Source organism: Cyprinus carpio, chromosome A9 (assembly GCF_018340385.1).
Source record: "Cyprinus carpio isolate SPL01 chromosome A9, ASM1834038v1, whole genome shotgun sequence".
NCBI classification, from domain to species: Eukaryota; Metazoa; Chordata; class Actinopteri; order Cypriniformes; family Cyprinidae; genus Cyprinus; species Cyprinus carpio.
In genome coordinates this window covers 12,900,274-12,925,509 of record NC_056580.1, presented here as the reverse complement: position 1 = coordinate 12,925,509, position 25,236 = coordinate 12,900,274, and the positions used below count along the sequence as shown (strand labels likewise).

At 37.9% G+C, this 25,236-nt stretch overlaps 2 protein-coding genes and 2 pseudogenes across 2 annotated transcripts in view; all 4 read left to right on the top strand.

Moving 5' to 3' along the window:
* LOC109060438 (gamma-crystallin M2-like) overlaps positions 1-25,236 on the top strand; it is a 101,387-nt gene that overhangs the window by 48,166 nt on the left and 27,985 nt on the right. The window lies entirely within an intron of this gene.
* LOC109112127 lies at positions 9,469-10,367 on the top strand (annotated as a pseudogene).
* Positions 14,562-15,561, top strand: LOC109049521 (gamma-crystallin M2-like). Its single transcript, XM_042763580.1, has 3 exons — positions 14,562-14,680; positions 14,775-15,017; positions 15,251-15,561. The coding sequence occupies exons 1-3, from the start codon at positions 14,675-14,677 to the stop codon at positions 15,521-15,523; spliced, it is 522 nt and encodes a 173-aa protein (XP_042619514.1). The 5' UTR covers positions 14,562-14,674; the 3' UTR covers positions 15,524-15,561.
* Positions 22,397-23,331, top strand: LOC109049520 (annotated as a pseudogene).

Below are 25,236 nucleotides of genomic sequence, written 5' to 3'. Positions count from 1 at the left end.
AAATGGTCGGTGATAACCAATATGTTCTTGGTATTGCTGTGGTCTGGCTCTAACGACAAAAAGTCCATACAGACCAACTCCAAAGGCCTACTGGTTTGAATATTGACCAGAGGAGCGGCTCTGTCTGGAGGCGTTTTCCTGCGCACGCAGCGTTCACAGGTTTTGATCTTTTTTTCAACTGTTTGGGACATTTTAGGCCAGAAGAACCTGGACCTCACTAAGTCCAGGGTCCTCTGAATACCCAAGTGCCCCATGTCATCGTGGAGGCTGCGCAACACTATCTCCCTTAGCCTGGCTGGTAGCACTAACTGATAATGAAGAGCCCCTTGTTCTTGCTTCCTCCTATACAGCACCCCATTCCTCAGTTCAAGACGACTCCACTCCCTCAACCACAATACCATATCAGGGGGTTGACCCCTCAGGGTACCTGGCCTAGTCCCATTCTTCATCCATTCCATTACAACCTCAAGCTCTGGATCTTTCCCTTGCCATTCTGCTAACGTGGCCTCTGAGATGTTAGAGAGATCAGGAAGACCATGCTCAACCTCGTGTTGAAATTCATTCGGCAAAGCATCAACGCTATGAGTGAGGGACTCGACCAACGTAACTGGAGTGTGTGCCAAGTTAGGGCTTTCGGGCAAACCAATCACCTGATGCCTCTCACAAATGGCATTAACCACATCCGCCATGAGATCCTCAGACCCAGTTTCAGGCTCCGCCAGGTGGTGGAGGGTAAACTGCTTGATCCTCTCTCTTTCTTTCTGAGAGACGAGATCATCCAAAGGCTCACCATGCGGACGCCGGGAAAGCCCGTCCGCGTCCTGGTTTTGACTCCCAGCTCTGTATTGGAGCTTAAAAGTGTATGTCGACAAACTAGACAACCAGCGGTAACTGGTAGCGTCAAGCTTTGCAGAAGTCAAAACATACGTCAGGGGATTACTGTCGGTTACAACTGTGAAATCTACACCATACAAATAGTCGCTGAATTTGACTGTGACAGCCCACTTTAACGCCAAAAATTCAAGCTTATGTGCGGGGTATCTCGCTTCACTCTTTGTCAGTCCCCTACTGGCGAATGCTATTACCCGCATCTGGCCGTCCTGCTCCTGGTACAATGCCGCACCGAGCCCCGTAGTGGTGGCATCGGTGTGAAGCATATACGGAAGCTTGGGGTCAGCAAAACCCAGGACAGGAGCGGAGGTCAGCTTAGAAATGATGACATCAAAGGCATTCTGACAAGCAATGGTCCACCGATCACCGAACTGCTCTTTGGTATTAAAGTACTCAACCCCCTCTCGTTTCCCACTGCGGCCCCTACGAAGTGGAGGGTACCCCTCAGTGAGTCCCGTGAGAGGTTTGACTATCTTCGAGTAGTCACACACAAACCTTCTGTAGTACCCGGCAAATCCTAAGAACGCTCTCAGTTCTTTCAAATTTGTGGGCCTCGGCCAAGTCTTAAGAGCTTCAATCTTAGCCGGGTCAGTCTTTACCCCATCCCTCGAGACAACATGCCCTAAATACTTCACTGATGTCTGAAAGAAACGACATTTTTCAGGCGACAACTTCAACCCGTATTCTTTAAGCCGATTGAGGACTTGTACCAACCGCGACTCGTGTTCTTCCAAGGTCTCTGAAAAGACTATCAGGTCGTCAATAAAGACCAGTACCTGTTTCCTGTGAAGATCACCCATGCAGCGCTCCATTAATCTTTGGATCGTACTTGGCGCATTCGTGATTCCTTGGGGCATTCTATTGAATTCCCAGAATCAAAGAGGGGCATACGAAAGCAGTCTTGCACTTATCAGCCTCATCCATCTCAATCTCGTAAAACCCAGACTTTAAATCAAGCACAGAGAACCACTTTGAGCCTGTAAGTACAGAAAAGACTTCTTCCAGATTGGGCAGAGCGTATGCGTCTTTGATCGTCTGGGAGTTCAACTTCCGAAAGTCGATACAGAGCCGTACCGAGCCATCTTTCTTTCGGACTACCACTATGGGTGAAGAAAAGGGGGACTCAGACTCACGAATAACTCCAGCAGTCATTAGTTCCTGAAGATGCTTTCGAACCGCATCAATGTCCTGTGGGTGAATCGGACGTGCCCTATGCTTGAAGGGTGTCTCATCAGTTAGTCTGATTTGATGTTTCACTTGACCTGTACGGCCATAATCAAGATCATGTAAAGAAAAGACCTCAGGCATGGAATTCAACAGGTTTGTTATCCGCTCCCTCCAGTCTGAAGACAAGGGAGAGTCTCCGAAATCAAAGGTAAGATTGGCATGAGTAGGTGCTGGTGACTCAACCTTGCTTGAATTCTGAGCTGGTTTCTCTACGACCCTCTGTATAGCATGGATCTCAGCCAATACGGCTTTAGGGGGGATAGTTAAGTCTGTCTGAGTACTATTCTTAAGCAGAACGGACAGCTGAGAGGAGCGTTTAGAAGACAATGTGTGCACACAGCTCGCAACCAAGAGGCCGCTTGGAAATGGAGCTGATGGTTGCTCAAGAATTACCCACTTCTCCATACAGGGTTCCTGAAGCTGGACGTATCCATTCAGAACTACCGTGCTCCCGGCAGGCACAACTTCATGAAGATTCCCTACCAGCTTCACTTGTCCTAATGCTGCACTGCTAGTTTGCTTCCACCTTGCCTCAAGGACTTTAAGCACGGCCTGATATCCGTGGAGACTCGAACAAGGGCTACTCGCACTTTCCTTAATGCAATGGCTGTAAAGCACATCCAGGGAGTTGGTTCCAACAAGAACTTGCGACAGACTCTTTAGATCTGGAACTATTAAAGCTAACGTGGGGACCTCGACTTCAACGCCAATGAACTCTCTAGGAAACTTTAAAGTCAGTTCAGTGTACCCCAAGTATGGGACAACTTGCCCATTGGCTCCCTCCACTTCCAACAAATTTTCTAATGACTTCAGCGGGTAATCAGACAAATGTGCCTCATAGAATGACTGGGGAACTGTAGTGACCTGAGACCCTGTGTCTAGGAGGCAATCTACTTCTTTTCCATCAATAATGATCTGCGCAGTGCACTTAACCCCTACTAACCCCTTCGGCAGGCTTTTAAGCGGTGGCTTATGACAACTGTTCGTAACAGGCTCTTGCCTGTAACATTTAGGGCGGATACTTTTACACCTCGTCTCTGTATGCCCCGCTACAGAGACTTCCCTTAGTTTAAAGGCAAAGGGGAATGACCATGCAGCGAGTCCCAATGAGCCTGCTGCTCCCTCAACTTACGCCTCTTTTCCTCAACCCTTGCGGGGTTCGCGGCTTTATCACAAGCAACGGCCAAATGCCCATCTTCGCCGCATCTGAAACAATATCCTGGGCGAGGCCGATTGGTCATTGGTTGGAACCTTCTGGCACTTCTACTAATGTCTGTCTCAAACGAATTCTGAGGCGGGAAAACTCGAGGACTAGCATTCTCATGGGAGTAGTCTCTATAACTCTTTTGAGTAACATTCTGAGCCTGCAGTTCAGCAACTTGTTGTCGCAGCTTAACGATTTCTGAGTCATCTGAATTTTCGCGCCTTACTTCTTGGGCCATAGATGCTTTAAGAGTGGTTACCTGAGTACGCAAATCTTCCACTACCCTCCTCAAAGTGCTCAGTTCCATCTTCTCAGAAGACCCACTCGGCTGCTTATGGCCGGTTGTTTGACCTAAATTAGCAACTTGGGCCTGGACCTCCGCAAGTTGTTTCTTTATGAGGTCAGTTTCAGAAGTGTTAGAATTTGGTGTTTCGTGGGAATAAGCTGATATTTGCTGAGTGGCAGCTCGTGGTCTTGGGTAGGTATTAGGAGCTTTTGACAACCCAAGGTAATTTCTCATCCGCTCTTCCTTGGAGGCATGCTTACCCTCCTCTGTTCGGATTAATACAACCAACTCAGCAAAGGTGGGTGGGTGAACTTCCCTCCTTCCTAACTGAAGGCTGGCTATGAGACCATTGTCCCAACACCCTCTCATGAACTGTTTCAAGAGGCAACGATCATGATCTCTCTCTGCAATGCCTCCCCTCCTAATCGTTGTGCTCAAAATAACTTGCAACCGATGCAAAAAATCTGATGACTTTTCTCCCTGATTCTGTAAGGTGCCCATGAACTTGGCTAACAGTTCATCACCATCCTCCACAGAACCATAGACTGACTCTAGCAACTCAAGATATACTGCTGGCAAAGCTGGAGGTCGCACGTGCTTCACTACGTCTGCGGCTGGAGGCAACAAGCTATCTAAGATCCTCCGTGCTCTATGCAAGTCTGAAACCGACGGGTCACTTAACAGGAGATCTACACTTGCTCGCCAAGTATCAAAATCGGGTTCGTTTGGAGGGCGCGGGCTCCTCCCTGAGAAAACCCTAAGTCGAACTGAGGCCTGCTGTGCCATTGTAGCATCAGCAGTCTTCACTATGTGCTCTACTACCATTCTTTGAATACCCGGTGGGTCAGCAATGCTCGCAGGAAAAGTAGGGTTAGTAGTCACGGTAACACAATCAACATTTTCTGGATTTGGGAAGGCCATAGGGGCCTCCTGTCTCTTGGTTGGGTCTTTTGATTCTGGGGTTCGCATTTCTAATGTTTCAGCAGAGGTAGACAAGGGCATCGGGGAACAACACACAGGTTCTGGAACGATTGCTTCCACACTCTGAGAATCATTAAAGCTCGCATTTTGTGCTCTAACTGGAGTACGGTTGGCGGAGTGGGCTTCCTGAAGCTTTTCCAACTCCCCCTGAAGCACATCTAAGAAAGGTTTCCCACTTCCCCTAGCAAGGGCCTTCAACGTTTCAAGATACTCTTCAGTGACCGTACCACTAGCTGTCTGCTTACAGACACTAGCCAGAGCTCGTACTTGGAATGTAACACTCGGGTTTGAGAGACTTCCCAGGGTTAAGGGTAACAATGGTGTTAAGTTCAACATGGAAGTGCTGTGAGCATATTCCACAATACCATGGTGATGGAACTCAGAAGTTTGGTCATCGATTATCAAATTACGTCTAATTGATCCATACTTTTGCAAGAACGTCTCTAGCTCGCTATCTGTCTCAGTTAACGTGAGGCCTTTGACTATGACTGCACTTTCCACGTTCACGTTTTCTCTCTCTATGATTTCCATTATCGCAAAGTAAAGTCAGCACTTTTTCTCCGTAATAAATGTTCTCGTTTTCTGCCTTTCCTACTATTGTCCTTGTTGCTAAGCAACAGTCTCCTGGCTGGCTCGCCAACTTTCTGTAACGCGTGTCGCGGCGCAAGTGCGACCCTCCCTCTCAAACAGTAAATAACGGAAATGAGCGGAAAAGGAATACACTGTTTCTAATTTTGGACCAGCGACCAGAAGATCAGATTCGCTCAAGAGACTGTGTCAGCAACAAGGGTAGAAGGAAATGACAACAACACTGGCTGCATTAGAAACAGGTAAGGTGTATTAAAGGGAATGCAATAATGCAATAATAAAAGTAAAAAATATATAATGATAATAATAGTAAGTCAGAGTTTCAATACATCATCAAAATCAACAAAAAGTCAAAAATTGAAAGAAATGAAAAGAATGAAATAAGTAAATTCTGTTATAAAAAGTATTCTTCTTATAACTCTTATATATTTAAATTTCTATTTATTTATTTATTTTTCTATTTTATTAATTGTTTGTCTATTTATTTATTTTTTGACCTATTTAGATTCAACCTAATAAAGTTAAATGACTCTCATTCTGCTAATATAGAATATAGATATATAAAATAATATAGAATATATATTTCACCTATTTATTTAATTTGTGTTCTAATTGGCTTATTTGATATAGATAATAACTTTGAATTTGACTGTGAATACAATTCTTCCAAATGACTCTTTAAAATACCCTTTTCACTCTTGTTCTTCAGAAAAAAAAACAACAACAAAAAGTAAAGATAAAACCAAATAATTAGACAGTGGAATATGAGTAAAAATAGAGAGAAGAAAAAAAAAATAAATAAAATAAAAGAAAAACAATGGATCAACCTTAATGCTCACGATAACAGTCACAATGTGGATTAGGGTTTCACCAAACTTTAGCTCCAGTTCAGTGCTGCTTACACGAGATCCGTCTTCCGCAATTGAGTTCTGAGCAACACAGGTCAGTCAGGAAAAAAAAACGAGGGGAAGGTGTGTACAATCCTACCACTCTCTTGATTCACGTAGCTCGATCCTTATATGGGCATGGCTCGCCAGTTCCTGCTCGCAGGCTCTTTTTAGTGCAATGCAGGGACAGTTCAAGTTCAAAGTCGTCTTCGACGATCGTCTGGTTCCAGAAAATATGGTGCACCCGACTCAAAAGATGATGGAAAATAGAAGATAGAGGGGAGATAGATAGAAGGACAGAAAAAAAAACCCAACCTTGCAAAAGACAAGGCCAAAAATACAATTAGACATTCCGTTCAAGATATACATCATTACAGCAGTTAATCTGCGAATAAACAACATTTCAACATATTTAACTCCATGCTCATTTAACATTAACACATTGAAATTTGCATGGACATGCTAAGAGCATTTTTCAAATGGCGCGCGCTTAGGCCTCATCTGCCCGTATCACATGTGCGTCACAATCAGCCAATCTCTCATGGCCGAATACACGACAAAAACCCATCAAAATAACACTTGTAAACTGCTTAAAGTAACTTTTAAACCTGAACATTAGTTATTTAACACATTCACCCGATATTCCTCCCGTTTTAAACAGAGGATTAGCTTTTATACATCTTATGTGCACTACTGCACATAATACAACAGCATTTGATGGTTAAACACATTTTACGGAACATTTATACAAAGCAACCTCTATAATTGAGGATTTAATCACTTTACTCACCAAGAGAATTCAAATTTTCTAATTATGAAGGTTTCAGACAGGCAACACTCCAACCTCTGCGAGTTTCTCTCTCCTCTATAACAGTTTGCGTCAGCATCAATCGTGTTAAACGACTTATGTTCAATTCACATTTTTTTTCTTAACACAACTGCTGATTTATGTGGTTCTAATTCTGTTTTTTCCTTTTTCAGGACCGTGTCGCAGCTGTTGTTTCTCTCTCTCGCATCGCGCGTTCTCGCTCGTACTCCCTCGCACAGCTCCGATCATAGGGCGCGGGCTAACTCTTCGCTCTCCTCATTGGACCAATTTTCACTTAGTGTTTGAAAAAAAGAAGTTTCTAAAATAGTTTTATTTTTATTATTTACTTTTTTTTCATTTATACATTTTCTACTTCACAATGTTATTAAAGTAAAGTGCTGATTTACATATTCACAAGTCTTATGGTGTTTTATTCCCTTTTCTATTTTACATTAACAGGGCTCTTAGTAACCTGGGTTACATCTGCATACTGCCAGCATCTAGAATGAATTTGATCAGCAATTGTTCATAGCAGGGGACTCTCTCAACTTGTTATATTTTACAGTTTGTCAATTGATATAAGATTTTGTAGGCTTAGCATACACATATGCACCACTCTAAAACCTGAAACCACAGTGCCCCCGCCCCCACATAACAAATCCCAATTTAACCCCTGATTAAATGTCCGTAGAAGGCTATTTCTGTATTACTATTTAGAAAAAAAATAAAATAAAATCTGAGTGTTTAGCCCTGAAGCCCATGTCCACAGTAGAAAAACATATTTCTTATTTTATTTATATGCTATTTTTTACTATAGCTTTTTACTATGGTAAATATGCAAATATAATTATATGCAGGTGTGGCTCATCTATAGGCAGGCAGAGAAAAGCCCTACAAAAATATTTATCAATTTCAAAACATAGATTCATAAAATAAACTGCCAATATAAGATGGGGGCTGGTAAATGCTTGAATCTGATTGGTTGACGAATGTTCTAAGGTGTGCAAGGCAGGTCTTGACTGCATTACATGTCCATACCATTTCACCAAATGATTTCAGTAAAAAAAAAATCTGCTAAACTGCTGCTGTTGAATTGCTACTGCTGTTGGCTATTACTGCATTTGTAGATTATTGCTGCTGCTGAAAGCAAGTAACTTGCTACTGTCAATAAATAAGCCGATATGGAGCTGTGAGTATTAAAGACATACTGCTGCTGCACAAATAGCATATAAAATAACCCCCCAACAAAGCTAGAACAAGAAGATAAATAACAGCTAAAATGTGTATGCTGCTGACAGCATGAAAACACATTACAAGAACAACAACAACAAAAACAATTCTGTATCTGAGAGTGCTTAAGTATTTGAAAATTTGCAGAAAGTCTCTAAGAGGAGTGGAATATATACAGTAGTTATATAATACAGTTTTTTTTTTGTTATTTTTTTAATATTTTTTTAATTTTTATATATTAGTTTTTGTTTAAAATTTTTTTTTTTGTACCTTAGTACTTCTTTCTTTGAATTTCTGCAACAAAAAAATCTAAATATAGCCTACTGGTACTATACAAATAAATTACAACTGTTCTCTCTGGGTCACCAGCGGTGTGTAAACAATGCAAATACAGATTTGAATTTTCAAATTCTATGTGACAAAGGGTTTAGAATTGTAAAAAAATTAACAGTAATTATGTTCTTTTGTACTGCAGTAAGATTATAGGCCATCCTCTTATAATACAATGAATGCATTCCATGATAATAAATAGACCATCCTATTTCCACTGTACCACAATAACGAATGAAGAATTATTTAACAATGGCACAGTAGTCTCTGAGAATGGTTTTAGAGAACATGCTGGGACAAAAAAGAATATACAGTTCTCTCACTCATAGACACTGCGTTAAATCAACAATTCACATGAGAACTTGCCAAATGAAGTAAGTGATTTCCAATTATATAATATGCATCAGACGAGTTATCAAGCAATTAGGCCCTACAATTAGACTGCACAAACACAACTGTATAATACAGAGAGGACCTCACAAGGATATGAGTGGTTCCCCTCATTGTGTTCTACATTTCCAATATTTCACAAGTAGAGTGAAATCAAAAGGGAACACGTATAAGCATCATTTTGAAATGACCGCGAATAAAAAACAAATCAATCCAAATCCAAATAGTCATAATGTTTGAATCTAAAACATCAAACAATCTATGAAAACTCTTTAGTAACTATTTTTTTTTAGAATTTTATATTCTAAAAAGCTAAATTAAACCAAATCCACACAGTCAGAATCTGTAAATCTTGAAAAAAAAAAACATTTTCTCAGAATGAAAGCTCATTATTTCGTTTTTTAGCAATTACAGTCTTTCATTTCAGCAAATATACACTTTAGAAATTCTATTGTTTGAACAATGTAAACAATACATACAAAGCTTTAACTAGAATGGCCTCTGAACCAACTTGCACAATCAGGAATTGAGTAACAATAGAGGCTGTGTAGTCTTTAGTCTTGGTCTAGTATAAAAGCACAGGTGATAGCAGTCAGCCAACAAGCAGAATCAGCTTCAGCTTCTCCTTTGTGGAACTACTGAGAATCAGGCCAGCGCAACCATGAAGGTAAACCTTGCTCCAGTACCAGTTTCCACACAGCTTAACTCCTAAATTATTTGATTTGTTAAATCATTTAAAATATTAATTTTGAATTTTCAGGTCACCTTTTATGAGGACAGCTTCCAGGGGCGCTCTTATGAATGTATGAGCGACTGTGCTGATTTCTCCTCCTACATGAGCCGCTGTCACTCTTGCAGAGTGCACAGTGGATGCTGGAATGATGTACGATCAACCCAACTACATGGGAAATCAGTATTTCTTTAGGAGGGGAGAATATGCTGATTACATGTCTATGTTTGGAATGAGCAACTGCATCAGGTCCTGCCGTATGATCCCTATGGTGAGCTTCATAAACCTGTTGACGTATTTATTTATTTACAATAGTCCTAAATTTAATTTATTTCAACCATCAAATAAAAAGATTAAATCCTTCAACTTGAAAAGCATCATAGATCCTTTCAGAATGATGATCTGTGAGAGACAGACCTAGATAGTTGCTAAAGATATATGATGACATGCGATTATGATTCTTCATGATTGATATATGCATAACTGACTTTTCTTCCACTACAGCACAGGGGATCCTACAGAATGAGGATCTACGAGAGGGAGAACTTCATGGGTCAGATGTACGAGATGATGGATGACTGTGACAGTATCATGGACCGTTACCGCATGCCTCACTGCCAGTCCTGCCATGTGATGGACGGCCACTGGCTCATGTATGAGCAGCCCCACTACAGAGGCAGGATGTGGTACTTCAGGCCTGGAGAGTACAGGAGCTTCAGCAATATGGGTGGAATGAGATTCATGAGCATGAGGCGTATCATGGACTCCTGGTACTAGAGTTTCTATTAATAAAATAATTCCTCTAAAACACTAAACATTCTGTCTTGAAAATCATTTATGTGAATAATATTTACATGAGTAGATAAATCAATGGCGTGCTTCTGTTGCGAGTGACAATGCAGGTGAAAATAAGCCAAAGACATTTATTGGATAGCATAGATCATGTTTGTAAGTTGGATTTCATGTGACTTCTTTTAGATTCTGGAGGTTATTAGCATGGTCTTGAGCCTTTCCTCTGTATAGATCAACTCTCCATTCAGCATGTTTTTTTGCTGCCAGTGTCCAGGAGTTTTTTTTTTTTTTTTTATTTTTTTTTTATCTTTTTTTTTTATTTTTTTTTTTTTTTTTTTTTTATTTTTTTATTTTTTTTTTTTTTTTTTTTTTTTTTTTTTTTTTTTTTTTTTTTTTTTTTTTTTTTATTTTTTTTTTTTTTTTTATTTTTTTTTTTTTTTTTTTTTTTTGTTTTTTATTTTTTTTTTTTTATTTTTATTTTTTTTTTTTTTTTTTTTTTTTTTTTATTTTTATTTTTTTTTTTTTTTTTTTTTTTAAGTATGCTGAAATGTATCAGATCTCTTTTCAGTACATCTTTATACCTCAATTTGAGCCGTCCAGCAGTACGGACACCCTTCTTGATCACACTGTACAGAATTGTGTGTGGAATGTGGGAGGGAGCCAATCTGGTCACATGACCAGCCCATCTGAGATGAATGAATTTTAGGCGGGAGGAAATTGGTTCACTCTTTGTAATTTTAAACAGATATTCATTTGAGATTTTATCCCTCCAGGTCTTACCAAGTATAAAACCTGTGAGACGATCTAGTGAGGTGTCCAATTCAGGCACTTAGCCGACTCTTGATACCAGTAGGTAGTCCAGCATTCAGCACCATTCAACAGGATGCTCAGAACTACATTTTTTAACTGAAAACAATGTGTAATTACCTTGGTACTTATTGTTTCCTCATGGAGGAGAAAGGAGGAGAAAAAGATTGGTGCAGAAAATTATGTGTAACAATTAGAGTTGGTGTACTCGGACTCGAGTCCGGACTCGAGTTCAACTTCTAGCGTACTTGGACTTGTCACGGACTTGGATGCATTTTTACTCTGACTTGATTTGGACTTGAACCTTTGGGACTCGATTCCCGACTCCGACCGACTCCAGGGACAGTTGATGAAACCGCCACTGACCCGATGCATTGTCACAAAAGTGACATTCAGTATTCGCAGGTGTTTTTAATTCTTGTCAGTACTACAAAGCCAACAGGTTCGTCCTCACACACCCAAAGCTCTCTCACAGAATGCTCTTCTCAGCCAGCATGCGAACGCTGAATTAATTTCTTGTTTTGCGTGTTATTGCTACACACTTAAGTAAACAACAAGTTATGTTAAAATGTCCATCTTTAAGAGTATTCATGTAAATGCAGCCAGTTATGACTTAAGTGAACCTGAACAGTAAAATCACGAGTCAAAATATTTTATCTTACAGTGTCATTAATGTTAATCAAACTACAAATGGAAAAGAGAAAATCACTCATTGCTCTTGACTGAATAAATAACTTCATTAACTAATAAGAATAATTTATATTTAATGCATACAGTGAAGATTGTGCAGTATTTTAGTTTTACATTCATCACTTAATTAAATGCAAGGGTTAAATTGGGCTGGGCTTGCGCTGGTAACTCATCAGTGGACTTTCCTCATACATTTTCAACAATACAGGCTATATTTTTAAACACTTTTCTTATTCTTACTAGTTTAAGCAATGATGCGGCGTGGTTGATTTATGTGAATGAATCTCTGAAGGGAACCGAGTGTCGAAAAGTTTTGATGGCATTTTCATTTTGTTTATGAGTGCAGCACTGCTTTGTGTCCAGCTGTTACCAGGGAAATCTTTATTTATGACTTTCTGTGCCTCCTGCTGGCAGAGAATACATTTGCATTTTCAATAAGCCCGTCTGCAGTTTTTGTTCAGTCCAATGCAAACATCCACCCATATAACCCAGTTTTAAATTAATATAATAGTTTATACTTCTGACTCATCCCTTTTCTTAAAAATTATTTCTTTTAAATCATGATTTTACAGTAATTTTACAGTTTAACAGGTTACCATAGACATTGCCCTACTCTGCTCATATGGTATTAATTTTAATTTTTTAACTAATTATTTAAGGTCTTAAAAAAGGTCTTAAGTCTTATATTTGATTTTAAAAATCCTGCAGACAGATGAAGCTTTGCATACTGCCAGCATCTACAATGAATCTGATCAGCAATTGTTCATAGCAGGGGACTCTCTCAGCTTGTTATATTTTACAGTTTGTCAATTGATATAAGATTTTGTAGGCTTAGCATACACATATGCACCACTCTAAAACCTAAAACCAAAGTGCGCCCGCCTCCACATAACAAATCCCAATTTAACCCCTGATTAAATGTCTGTAGAAAGTTATTTCTATAAAATCTGTGTGTTTAACCTTAAAGCCCATGTCCACAGTAGAAAAACATATTTCTTATTTTGTTTATATACATTTTTTTACTATAGCTTTTTACTATGGTAAATATGCAAATATACGTATATGCAGGTGTGGCTCATCTATAGGCAGGCAGAGAAAAGCCCTACCAAAATATTTGTCAATTTCAAAACATAGATTCATACAATAAATTGCCAGTATACAATGGGGGCTGGTAAGTGCTTGAATCTGATTGGTTGACAAATGTTCTATGGTGTGCAAGTCAGGTCTTGACCGCATTACATGTCCATACCATTTCACCAAATTATTTCAGTAAAAAAAAAAAAAAAAAAAAACTGCTAGACTGCTGCTGTTGAATTGCTACTGCTGTTGGCTATTACTGTATTTGTAGATTATTGCTGCTGCTGAAAGCAAGTACAGGAACTTGCTACTGTCAATACATAAGCCGATATGGAGCTGAGTATTTAAGACATACTGCTGCTGCACAAATAGCATATAAAATAGCCCCCCAACAAAGCTAGAACAAGAAGATAAATAACAGCTAAATGTGTATGCTGCTGACAGCATGAAAACACATTACAAGCGCAACAAAAAAAAAAAAACAATTCTGTATCTGAGAGTGCTTAAGTATTTGAAAATTTGCAGAAGGTCTCAAAGAGGAGTGGAATATATACAGTAGTTATATAATACAGTTTTTGTTATAAATTTCACACTATTTCCATAATTTATAGACATTAGTGTTTAAATATATATATTTTTTACCTTAGTACTTCTTCTTTGAACTTCTGCAACAAAAAATCTAAATACAGCCTACTGGTACTATACATATAAATTACAACTGTTCTCTCTGGGTCACCAGCAGTGTGTAAACAACGCAAATACAGATTTGAATTTTCAAATTCTATGTGACAAAGGGTTAAGAATTGTAAAATAATTAACAGTAGTTATGTTCTTTTATACTGCAGTAAGATTATAAGCCATCCTCTTATAATACAATGAATGCATTCCATAATAATAAATAGACCATCTCATTTCCACTGTACAACAATAACGAATGAAGAATTATTTAACAATGGCACAGTAGTCTCTGAGAATGGTTTTAGAGAACATGCTGGGACAAAAAAGAATATACAGTTCTCTCACTCACAGATACTGCGTTAAATCAACAATTCACATGAGAACTTGCCAAATCAAGTAAGTGATTTCCAGTTATATAATATGCATCAGACGAGTTATCAAGCAATCAGACCCTACAATTAGACTGCACAAATACAACTGTATAATACAGAGAGGACCTCACAAGGATATGAGTGGTTCTCCTCATTGTGTTCTACATTCCCAATATTTCACATGGAGAGTGAAATCATAAGGAAACACATATAAGCATCATTTTGAATTGAGCGCGAATAAAAAACAAATAAATCAAAATCCAAATAGTCAGAATGTTTGAATCTGAAACATCAAACAATCTGTAAACATTCTATGAAAACTCTTTAGTAACTATTTTTTTTAGTACTTTATATTCTAAAAATCTAAATTAAAACAAATCCACACAGTCAGAATCTGTAAATCTTGAAAAAAACATTTTCTCAATATGAAAGCTCATTATTTAGTTTTTTATCAATTACACTCTTTCATTTCAGCAAATATACACTTTAGAAATTCTATTGTTTGAACAATGTAAACAATACATACAAAGCTTTAACTAGAATGGTCTCTAAACCAACTTGCACAGTCAGGAATTGAAAAACAATAGAGGCTGTGTAGTCTTTAGTCTTGGTCTAGTATAAAAGCACAGGTGATAGCAGTCAGCCAACAAGCAGAATCAGCTTCAGCTTCTCCTTTGTGGAACTACTGAGAATCAGCCAGCGCAACCATGAAGGTAAACCTTGCTCCAGTACCAGTTTCCACACAGCTTAACTCCTAAATTATTTGATTTGTTAAATAATTTAAAATATTTAATTTTGAATTTTCAGGTCACCTTTTATGAGGACAGGAACTTCCAGGGTCGCTCTTATGACTGTATGAGCGACTGTGCCGATTTCTCCTCCTACATGAGCCGCTGTCACTCTTGCAGAGTGCACAGCGGATGCTGGATGATGTACGATCAACCCAACTACATGGGAAATCAGTATTTCTTTAGGAGGGGAGAATATGCTGATTACATGTCTATGTTTGGAATGAGCAACTGCATCAGGTCCTGCCGTATGATCCCTATGGTGAGCTTCATAAACCTGTTGACGTATTTATTTATTTACAATAGTCCTAAATTAAATTTATTTCAACCATCAAATTAAATGATTAAATCCTTCAACTTGAAAAGCAACATAGATCCTTTCAGAATGATGATCTGTGAGAGACAGACCTAGATAGTTGCTGAAGATATATCGTGACATGCGATTATGATTCTTCATGACTGATATATGCATAACTGACTTTTCTCCGACTACAGCACAGGGGATCCTACAGAATGAGGATCTACGAGAAGGAGAACTTCATGGGCCAGATGTACGAAATGACCGATGACTGTGACAGTATCATGGACCGTTACCGCATGCCTCACTGCCAGTCCTGCCATGTGATGGACGGCCACTGGCTCATGTATGAGCAGCCCCACTACAGAGGCAGGATGTGGTACTTCAGGCCTGGAGAGTACAGGAGCTTCAGCAATATGGGTGGCATGAGATTCATGAGCATGAGGCGTATCATGGACTCCTGGTACTAGAGTTTACATTAATAAAATAATTCCTCTAAAACACTAAACATTCTGTCTTGTAAATCATTTATGTGAATAATATTTACATGAGTAGATAAATCAATGGTGTGCTTCTGTTGCGAGTGACAATGCAGGTGAAAATAAGCCACAGAAATTTACTGGATAGCATAGATCATGTTTGTAAGTTGGATTTCAGGCGACATTCTTTAAGATTCTGGAGGTTATTAGCATGGTCTTGAGCCTTTCCTCTGTATAGATCAATCCTCCATTCAGCATGTTTTTTTTTTTTGCTGCCTGGGTCCAGGAGTTGGTTGGTATGCTGAAATCTATCAGATCTCTTTTCAGTACATCTTTATACCTCAATTTGGGCCGTCCAGCAGTACAGACACCCTTCTTGAGCACACTGTACAGAATAGTGTGTGGAATGTGGGAGGGAGCCAATCTGTTCACATGACCAGCCCATCTGAGATGAATGAATTTTAGGCGGGAGGAAATTGGTTAACTTTTTGTCACTTTAAACATATATTCATTTGACATTTTATCCCTCCAGGTCTTACCAAGTATAAACCTGAGACATCTATAGTGAAAGGCACTTAGCCGACTCTCTTGATACCAGTAGGCAGTCCAGCATTCAGCACCATTCAACAGGATGCTCAGAACACATGCTTCATTCACTCTACCTTTGGTGCAGACAGATACAGTAAATGCTTATTCCGCCACACACAATTTGTCAAACTCCCAAAGGTAGAGGCCACTGTCCCCAACCTGATTGAAATCTCATCGTCTAGGGTAGTATCGTGTGTCACGGTAGATCCAAGATAACTGAATTTTTCCACATCATCAAGAACTAAATTTTTTAACTGAAAACAATGTGTAATTACCTTGTTCCTAATGGTTTCCTCATGGAGGAGAAAAAGATTGGTGCAGAAAATTATGTGTAACAATTAGAGTTGGGGTACTCGGACTCAAGTCCGGACTCGAGTACAACTTCTAGCGGACTTGGACTTGTCACGGACTTGGATGCATTTTTACTCTGACTTGATTTGGACTTGAACCTTTGGGACTCGATTTCCGAGTCCGACCGACTCCAGGGACAGTTGATGAAACTGCCACTGACCCGATGCATTGTCACAAAAGTGACATTCAGTATTAGCAGGTGTTTTTAATTCTTGTCAGTACTAGAAAGCCGACAGGTTCGTGCTCACACACCCAAAGCGCTCTCACAGAATGCTCTTCTCAGCCAGCATGCGAACGCTGAATTAATTTCTTGTTTTGCGTGTTATTGCTACACACTTAAATAAACAAGTCATGTGTAAAATGTCCGTCTTGGAGAGTAGTCATGTAAATGCAGCCAGTTATGACTTAAGTGAATCTGAGCAGTAAAATCACGAGTCAAAATATTTTATCTTACAGTGTCATTAATGTTAATCAAACAACAAATGAAAAAGAGAAAATCACTCATTGCTCTTGACTGAATAACTAACTTCATTAACTAACAAGAATAATTTATATTTAATGCATACAGTGAAGATTGTGCAGTATTTTATTTTTACATTCATCACTTAATTAAATGCAGGGGTTAAATTGGGCCGGGCTTGCGCTGGTAACTCATCAGTGGACTTTCCTCATACATTTTAAACAAGCTATATTTTTAAACACTTTTCTTATTCTTACTAATTAAAGCAATGATGCAGCGTGGGTGATTTATGTGAATGAATCTCTGAAGGGAACCGAGTGTCTTCAAAAATTTCAATGGCATTTTCATTTTGTTTATGAGCGCAGCGCTGCTTTGTGTCTAGCTGTTACCAGGGAAATCACTATATTTATCACTTTCTGTGCCTCCTGCTGGCAGAGTATAAATTTGCATTTTCAATAAGCCCGTCTGCAGTTTTTGTTCTGTCCAATGCGAACATCCACCCATATAACCCAGTTTTAAATTAATATAATAGTTTATTCTTCTGACTCATCCCTTTTCATAAAAATAATTTCTTTTATATCATGTTTTCACAGTCATTTTACAGTTTAACAGGTTACCATAGACATTGCATTACTCTGCTCATACAGTATTAATTTTCACTTTTTAACTAATTATTTAAGGTCTTAAAAAAAGGTCTTAACAAGTCTTATATTTGATTTTAAAAATCCTGCAGACAGATGAAACTTTGCATACTGCCAGCATCTAGAATGATTTTGATCAGCAATTGTTCATAGCAGGGGACTCTCTCAGCTTGTTATATTTTACAGTTTGTCAATTGATATAAGATTTTGTAGGTGTAGCATACACATATGCACTACTCTAAAACCTGAAACCACAGTGCCCCCGCCATCACACAACAAATCCCAATTTAACCCCTGATTAAATGTCTGTAGAAGGCTATTTCTATATTACTATTTATTACTATTTATAGCCCTGAAGCTCATGTCCACAGTAGAAAAACATATTTCTTATTTTAATTATATACAATTTTTTACTATAGCTTTTTACTATGATAAATATGCAAATATAATGATATGCAGGTGTGGCTCATCTATAGGCAGGCAGAGAAAGGCCTACCAAAATATTTGTCAATTTCAAAACATAGATTCATAAAATAAACTGCCAATATACGATGGGGGCTGGTAAATGCTTGAATCTGGTTGGTTGATGAATGTTCTACGGTGCGCAAGGCAGGTCTTAACCGCATTACATGTCCATACCATTTCACCAAATGATTTCAGTTAAATAAAATCTGCTAAACTGCTGCTGTTGATTTGCTGCTGCTGTTGGCTATTACTGTATTTGTAGATTATTGCTGCTGCTGAAAGCAAGTACAGGAATTTGCTACTGTCAATACATAAGCCGATATGGAGCTGTGAGTATTTAAGACATACTGCTGCTGCACAAATAGCATATAAAATAACCCGTAGCAAATCTATGCAGGTTGAGGGTTTCAGAGGAACTCTGAAAGTGAGCTGCAATGCTCAAGCGAATGCTAATCAGCCATTTCAAATTTAAGCAGCAAGCTCATTGACTGCATATGAAACAAGAACCAATTGGCTTGTGACAAGTCGTTTAATGTTAAGAATGTCATCAGTTATGTTAAGAACCCATCAGCCTGTGCTATCTAGAGTTTCATGACAGAACTTGGTATTTCTATCATCAGAACTCTCAGAGGATTTTAGCGTGGTAATGGATATGACAATGTCAATGTATTTGGCCTTGGCGGAATAGATCTGCTACGCTGCTGTTGGTTATTGCTGTATTTGTAGATTATTGCTGCTGCTGCAACCAAGTACAGAAAATTGCTACTGCCAATACATAAGCTGATATGGTCCTGTGAGCTGCTGCACAAATAGAATATAAAATAACCCCCCAACAAAGCTGGAACAAGAAGATAAATAACAGCTAAAATGTGTATGCTGATGACAGCATGAAAACGTACTACTGTTATACAATAATGTGCTTGAAAGCATTTCCATAAGGCAGGAGAGAAATGATAAAATCCCCCAAAGAAGCAGATCTATTGCCAAGACATATGTACTACTGCTGCTCCTGAGAGCCATGAAATCGCGTGTTTGCTATCTATGTGAGCCTGGGCCTGCTTTGCCGAATGGCTTGACACTAGTGGACTATAGCTGTGTGTACCTGATCAGTTGACCAGATGTAAAACTAATGACTTGACTTAAATTAACTAGTGGCTTTGCAATGTGAACCTGGGTGCTGTACCCTTAGGTTTATTTAACTAATAACCTAAAAAAAGAACTGTGTGTGTCTGAGCTAATATAGCTCAAACTTTCCTAGGTAGAAACGTGCACTATGTGTGCAATTACAAAAAGGAATCACATTGTAAGCTGATAGATGAAGTCCCTCCAAGCAACCACCTGACTCAATAGTTACATTTTGTCATTCAATAGGTATCATCATCACATCCTCTTACCTTTATTATTATAATATTATTATTATTATTATTATTATTATTTAGTATCTTTATATATTAAACTAATTCGTAATTATATTTAACTATCACTAAACATATTTTTCATAAACTCTTCACTATCACTGAACTAAATGTACCGAGTGAAAAAGATGTGGCCCCTTTAAGAGTGAGCACTCCCTTCTGGACTGTCTGCATCGCATGTGCGCCACAAGCTCACATATGCGGGTAAATAATTTTTCTGTTGGTCAAAGTAAGGCTATTGACAGTAGGAAGACAGTTATACAGGTTCACCTTGAGTTAGCTGTGAAATACCAACTGCAAACCGATCCCACTTAAATCCCGTCTGAAATCAGTCCGTTCGCACACAATATATATATAAATGCCCATGGAAAACATTGAAAGCATTGGAGATTACGAGCAATAGGTACTCCCCGACTCGCTTTACTGTTCTAAAATCTGTGACACTTTGACGTTATATTCTCACATATTAACTAGATAAATCGCTTGCTGTTGCTGCTGTTATACGATATGCTTAGTAATACCTCCTCTCTTAAATAGACCTATATGATCGCAGGTTTAGAAATCTAAGGCTGATGAACACAGTAATGCATTGAAGTGAGAAGAAAAGACTTTCAGAGGAGTTTCAGGGGAACTCTGAAAGCGTGCTGCAATGCTCAAGCGATTCGCGAATGCTAATCAGCCATTTAAAATGTAAAGCAGCAAGATCATTGGCTGCGCATGCAACATGAACCAATCATCATGTGACAAGTCGTTTAATGCTAAGAATGTCATCAGTTACGTTAAGGACCCATCAGCCCACACCATCTAGAATTTCATGACAGAACTTGGTATACTAATGATATAGGTGTACATAGTGTCTGCAATTTCACTTTCGGATGAATAATTCAATAAACCAGAGTGGGGATTACCAGTCAGTCGTTATGCTACAACATCATGAACATTATCATCCCCCTTCTTCTCTGTTCTCTGTCAGTGTGCACTTATAAGTGTAAGGCTAGTTGTAAATGACCAAACCGTGCATGCATTGCATGGGGGTGGAAGCTGTACAGGCAACACTGCCTCTTTTACATTCAGGTCCAGTTGGGTTTGAAATAATTATAATTGGGACAGGTCAGATTCTGGTCCAATTTTACCGGGTCTGTATGGGGTTGGGTTTTTCTATTTTAAAAATGTATTTAAGCATGCCAGGTTCAGGTAATGATTCGGTCGATTCAGATTAGGCACTCCTTCTGCGGATCTTAGTACCTCAGAAGACCTCTACTCTAAATCATTATAGGTTTACTGTATTGATTTAGGGTAAGATAAGAACACAATGTTTAAGTTTTTTTTTTTTTTTTTTTTTATGTAATGGGTTAAGAATTCAGTTCTAACATTAAATTAAACAGGAAATCATCTGTGGTGTACCTTTAATTGTACTTAACCTTTTAAAAGTAAATAAATAAAAAAAGAAAGAAAGAAAATAAAAACAAACATTAAACTAACATTAATTTAACATTCCATTTAACTAACATTGATGCACAAAATTAGTCAATTAACACATTTAATCACTACATTTCTCAATGTCCTGACAGTGAGACAGCTTCAGTGTCCTCAAAGTTCAACAAGTTTTTTTTTTGGTTCAGTTTAAATTTGTGATGTTATTTTAGTAGACTGTTGTGAACTGTTGTGAGATGTGCAGATGTGCTTTTTTTCTCTCGCGCTTTATCTCTCTCTCTTATAACTGCATTAGCCTGCATATCAATTGCCCAAGTCTCTGTTATTAGCGCTAAAATTACGGTTTGGAATTTGCAACGGAAGGTTTATCTTAAAATAAATAATCTGAACAATATCTTGAGGTGTGACACCAGGTCGTTAAAATTATTAGAGAAATAATGCACTCCTTGAAGTGTTAATGTGGCCACGACGCTTGAGCTTATTAATGGAACCGTCTTTCTCCATTTTCAAACAAATTAAGACATTTTATTTTTATTGACTGAATGCAAGTGCTTATCACGATAGAAAACACTGTAACGGTTTCCACTGATTGCAAAATATTTTTGTTTGCTGGGGTGGTAATATTATATAGGCCTATTAATAAGGAAGGTGGGCCCAAAAATAGTTTTGCCTATGTCACAGTAAGAGGTAAATCCGGTCCTGGTTCTAGAATACACCAGATGATATATCTTAAACCAAACACACCGTTTACATTTACCTATGAGTTCTAACATCTTGCTAATAATTTTTTTTAAAAATGTATTTAATTTTTACATTTTACACATGTAATGACCCCGGCCTTGCATCTGTTACCATTTAAAAGCACTTGGAGAAAAAAAGACAACAACTTCCTACCCTGAAAAATATTTAGTGTCAGATTTACATTAAAACAATTTTATAAAGATATAGAGTGTAATTTTATTTTATGTGAAATTAGTAGAAAGTAGAAAGACTAAAACAGTATTTTCTTGTAAAAATACTGCAACATTAGATGTGAAGAGTCACTAAAACATTTGTTTAGGATAAAACAAAGATGTTTTAGAAAACAATACAAACAAGATTCACTGCTTGTCTGTTACTTAAAGTATATCACTGTAAACACTATATCTATCTGACAAACCTATATACAAATATATATATATATATATTATATATATATATATATATATAATATATATATATATCTATCAAGTTTTTACTTTTTATTTTTCTCCAACATTTCATTCTCTGCTAATAAAAGATGCACAATTACTAAATTAATTTAACCCTCTTTCGTGAGTTTAGTGAGTTTAGTGCTTCATAGTAACAGTTAAACATCAGAAATTCTAGAGTCATGACATCTGTCAGTAGTAAGATCTAGATACTACGCTTCAGCTAAAGTGGCCTCTTTTCTAACTTGCACAGTCAGGAACTGACTAATAATAGAGGCCCTGTAGTCTTTAGTCTTGGTCTAGTATAAAAGCACAGGTGACAGCAGTCAGCCAACAAGCAGAATCAGCTTCAGCTTCTCCTTTGTGGAACTACTGAGAATCAGCCAGCGCAACCATGAAGGTAAACCTTGCTCCAGCACCAATTTCCACACAGCTTAACTCCTAAATTACTTTATTTGTTAAATCATTTAAAATATTGATTTTGAATTTTCAGGTCACCTTTTATGAGGACAGGAACTTCCAGGGTCGCTCTTATGACTGTATGAGCGACTGTGGCGATTTCTCCTCCTACATGAGCCGCTGTCACTCTTGCAGAGTGCACAGTGGATGCTGGATGATGTACGATCAACCCAACTACATGGGAAATAAGTATTTTTTAGGAGGGGAGAATATGCTGATTACATGTCTATGTTTGGAATGAACAACTGCATCAGGTCCTGCCGTATGATCCCTATGGTGAGCTCCAGGAATATTCTTATTTGTAATCAATTCAGATTTTCTTAATGAAACACTCAGTTTGACACTGATTTGGAAACATTAAGCTGAATTTGGGGACATTAATAAAATAAAAATGGTTACTTTCAGAATGGTTATTTATGAGGCAGGATTAGACAATGAACCAAACTGACTTCTCTTCCATTACAGTACAGGGGATCCTACAGAATGAGGATCTACGAGAGGGAGAACTTCATGGGTCAAATGTACGAGATGATGGATGACTGTGACAGTATCATGGACCGTTACCGCATGCCTCACTGCCAGTCCTGCCATGTGATGGACGGCCACTGGCTCATGTATGAGCAGCCCCACTACAGAGGCAGGATGTGGTACTTCAGGCCTGGAGAGTACAGGAGCTTCAGCAATATGGGTGGCATGAGATTCATGAGCATGAGGCGCATCATGGACTCCTGGTACTAGTTTGCTAGTATTTATTTCTAGCATTTCTTAAATTGTTAATAAAGTGATTCCTCTATAACACAGTGTCTTGAAAAATCATTAAATGCCACTAACATTTCCACAAATAGTCCACAAAACACATCATGAGCTAAATTAGAGCTGGGCGAGATTGAGTTTGTAAGATATATTGATATATTTTACATAAATGATAAGGAATGTGGCAATACAATTTATATCTATATACAGAAGTTTGAGACAAGCAAGAAGATGATAATATTTGTAGCAGAGAAGATGCTAAGCTGTAAATATATATATATATATATATATATATATATATATATATATATATATATATATATATATATATATATATATATATATATATATATATATATAGGGAGTCTCAAACTCCCCAGGCTGATTGTAGTCAAAGTTTGCAAGCTTAATATGAAGTCTTATAATTTCAAAAGCCTGTTTTGCAAGCCTAACCCTTATCATAAATTTGTGTCAACCTTAGATTCCATACAGTATAATACTAAGTAGGAAAGTGTACAGTTTACTGTAATAAAGTTTACTGCTAAATTTTAACAAATTTTGAAATGACTTTAGTATGTGCAAGAATAATACATTGTCCAATAAATCAAACAACAATACAAATCTAAATGAACAACAGTGTCCATAAATCCCCAGAAAAATTCATTATAACAAATTTACATGATGGGATAAATGTCACAAATCGATGTTTAGATGAAAAGTCAAAGTTAAGAATATAACAATTCAATAAATGTCCTGAGATGACGTAGTGATACCTATATGGCAAAGAGGAAATTTAAAGTAGGGGGGAAATATTACCACATCCTGCCCTAATAGTTGATTATTTTAGAATAATTAACCCTCTGGGGGTGTGAGGGTGTTTTTGGGCCCTGGAGAAGTTTTGATATGCCCTGACATTTGTGCGTTTTTCATTTTCTTATAAACATATTAATGGCTACAGTCTGATTACACTGTATTCAGCACAAACTGGGCTACATCAATATGTGCGCAGCATGTACGTGTTTGTATTTTTGAGAAAACAATGTTTATGCGTGGATTAATGGCTTATTTGGATATTATAAAAAATTAATAAATTAATGAATTAAGGAAATAAGGCAATTAATTTGTTAATTTGTGTTCACAAGAGTTTTGAGAACTGGATGTGGTAGACTAGAGTTTTTGCTACAAATGATGTGAAAACCATCCTCTCTGCTAATTCACAGAAAAGAATATATTGATTTAACTTTTGTAAGACATGTTTTGTGTTAAAACGGCCATATGCAAAGCAATGACAATGGCCATGAATATAGTGATTCACTTCTGAGAGACAAAGGGCCTCCCCTAAAGGATCATCAGTGTGACTGTGAGGCAGGTGAGAAAGAATGTGAGGAGATTAAAATAGTGGGGTTTTTGATTATTTGTGTTTTATTTACAACAAATTATATTCAAAATATACATAATGGAGATCAAAGACATATTATTGAGCACAATGAGACTTGAACAGTAACACACCTTTGTGCCATTCCTGAAACAGTTCCTGTTCAACTGTTGAAACAAGTAAACCATACATGGTATTTCCAAAGTGTTTGTTGCTTCTTTCTATGCATTAAAAAAAAAAAAAATAATAAAAAAAAAAAAAAAAAAAAAAACCTTCCCCATCATCAGTAGTCATGGAGCTTATTTTACCATATTCATGTAGAACACGGTTGGGCAACTTCAGTCCTGGAGGGCCACTGTCTTGAAGAGTTTAGCTGCAACCCTAATCAAACTCACCTGCAGCTCTCTAGTGATCTTGATGACCTTGATTAGCTTGTTCAGGTGTGTTTGATTAGGGTTGGAGCTTAACTCTGCAGGACAGTGGCCCTCCAGGACCATAGTTGCCCATCCCTGTTCTACATGAATATGGTAAAATAAGCTCCATGACTACTGATGATGGGGATGTTTTTTTTTT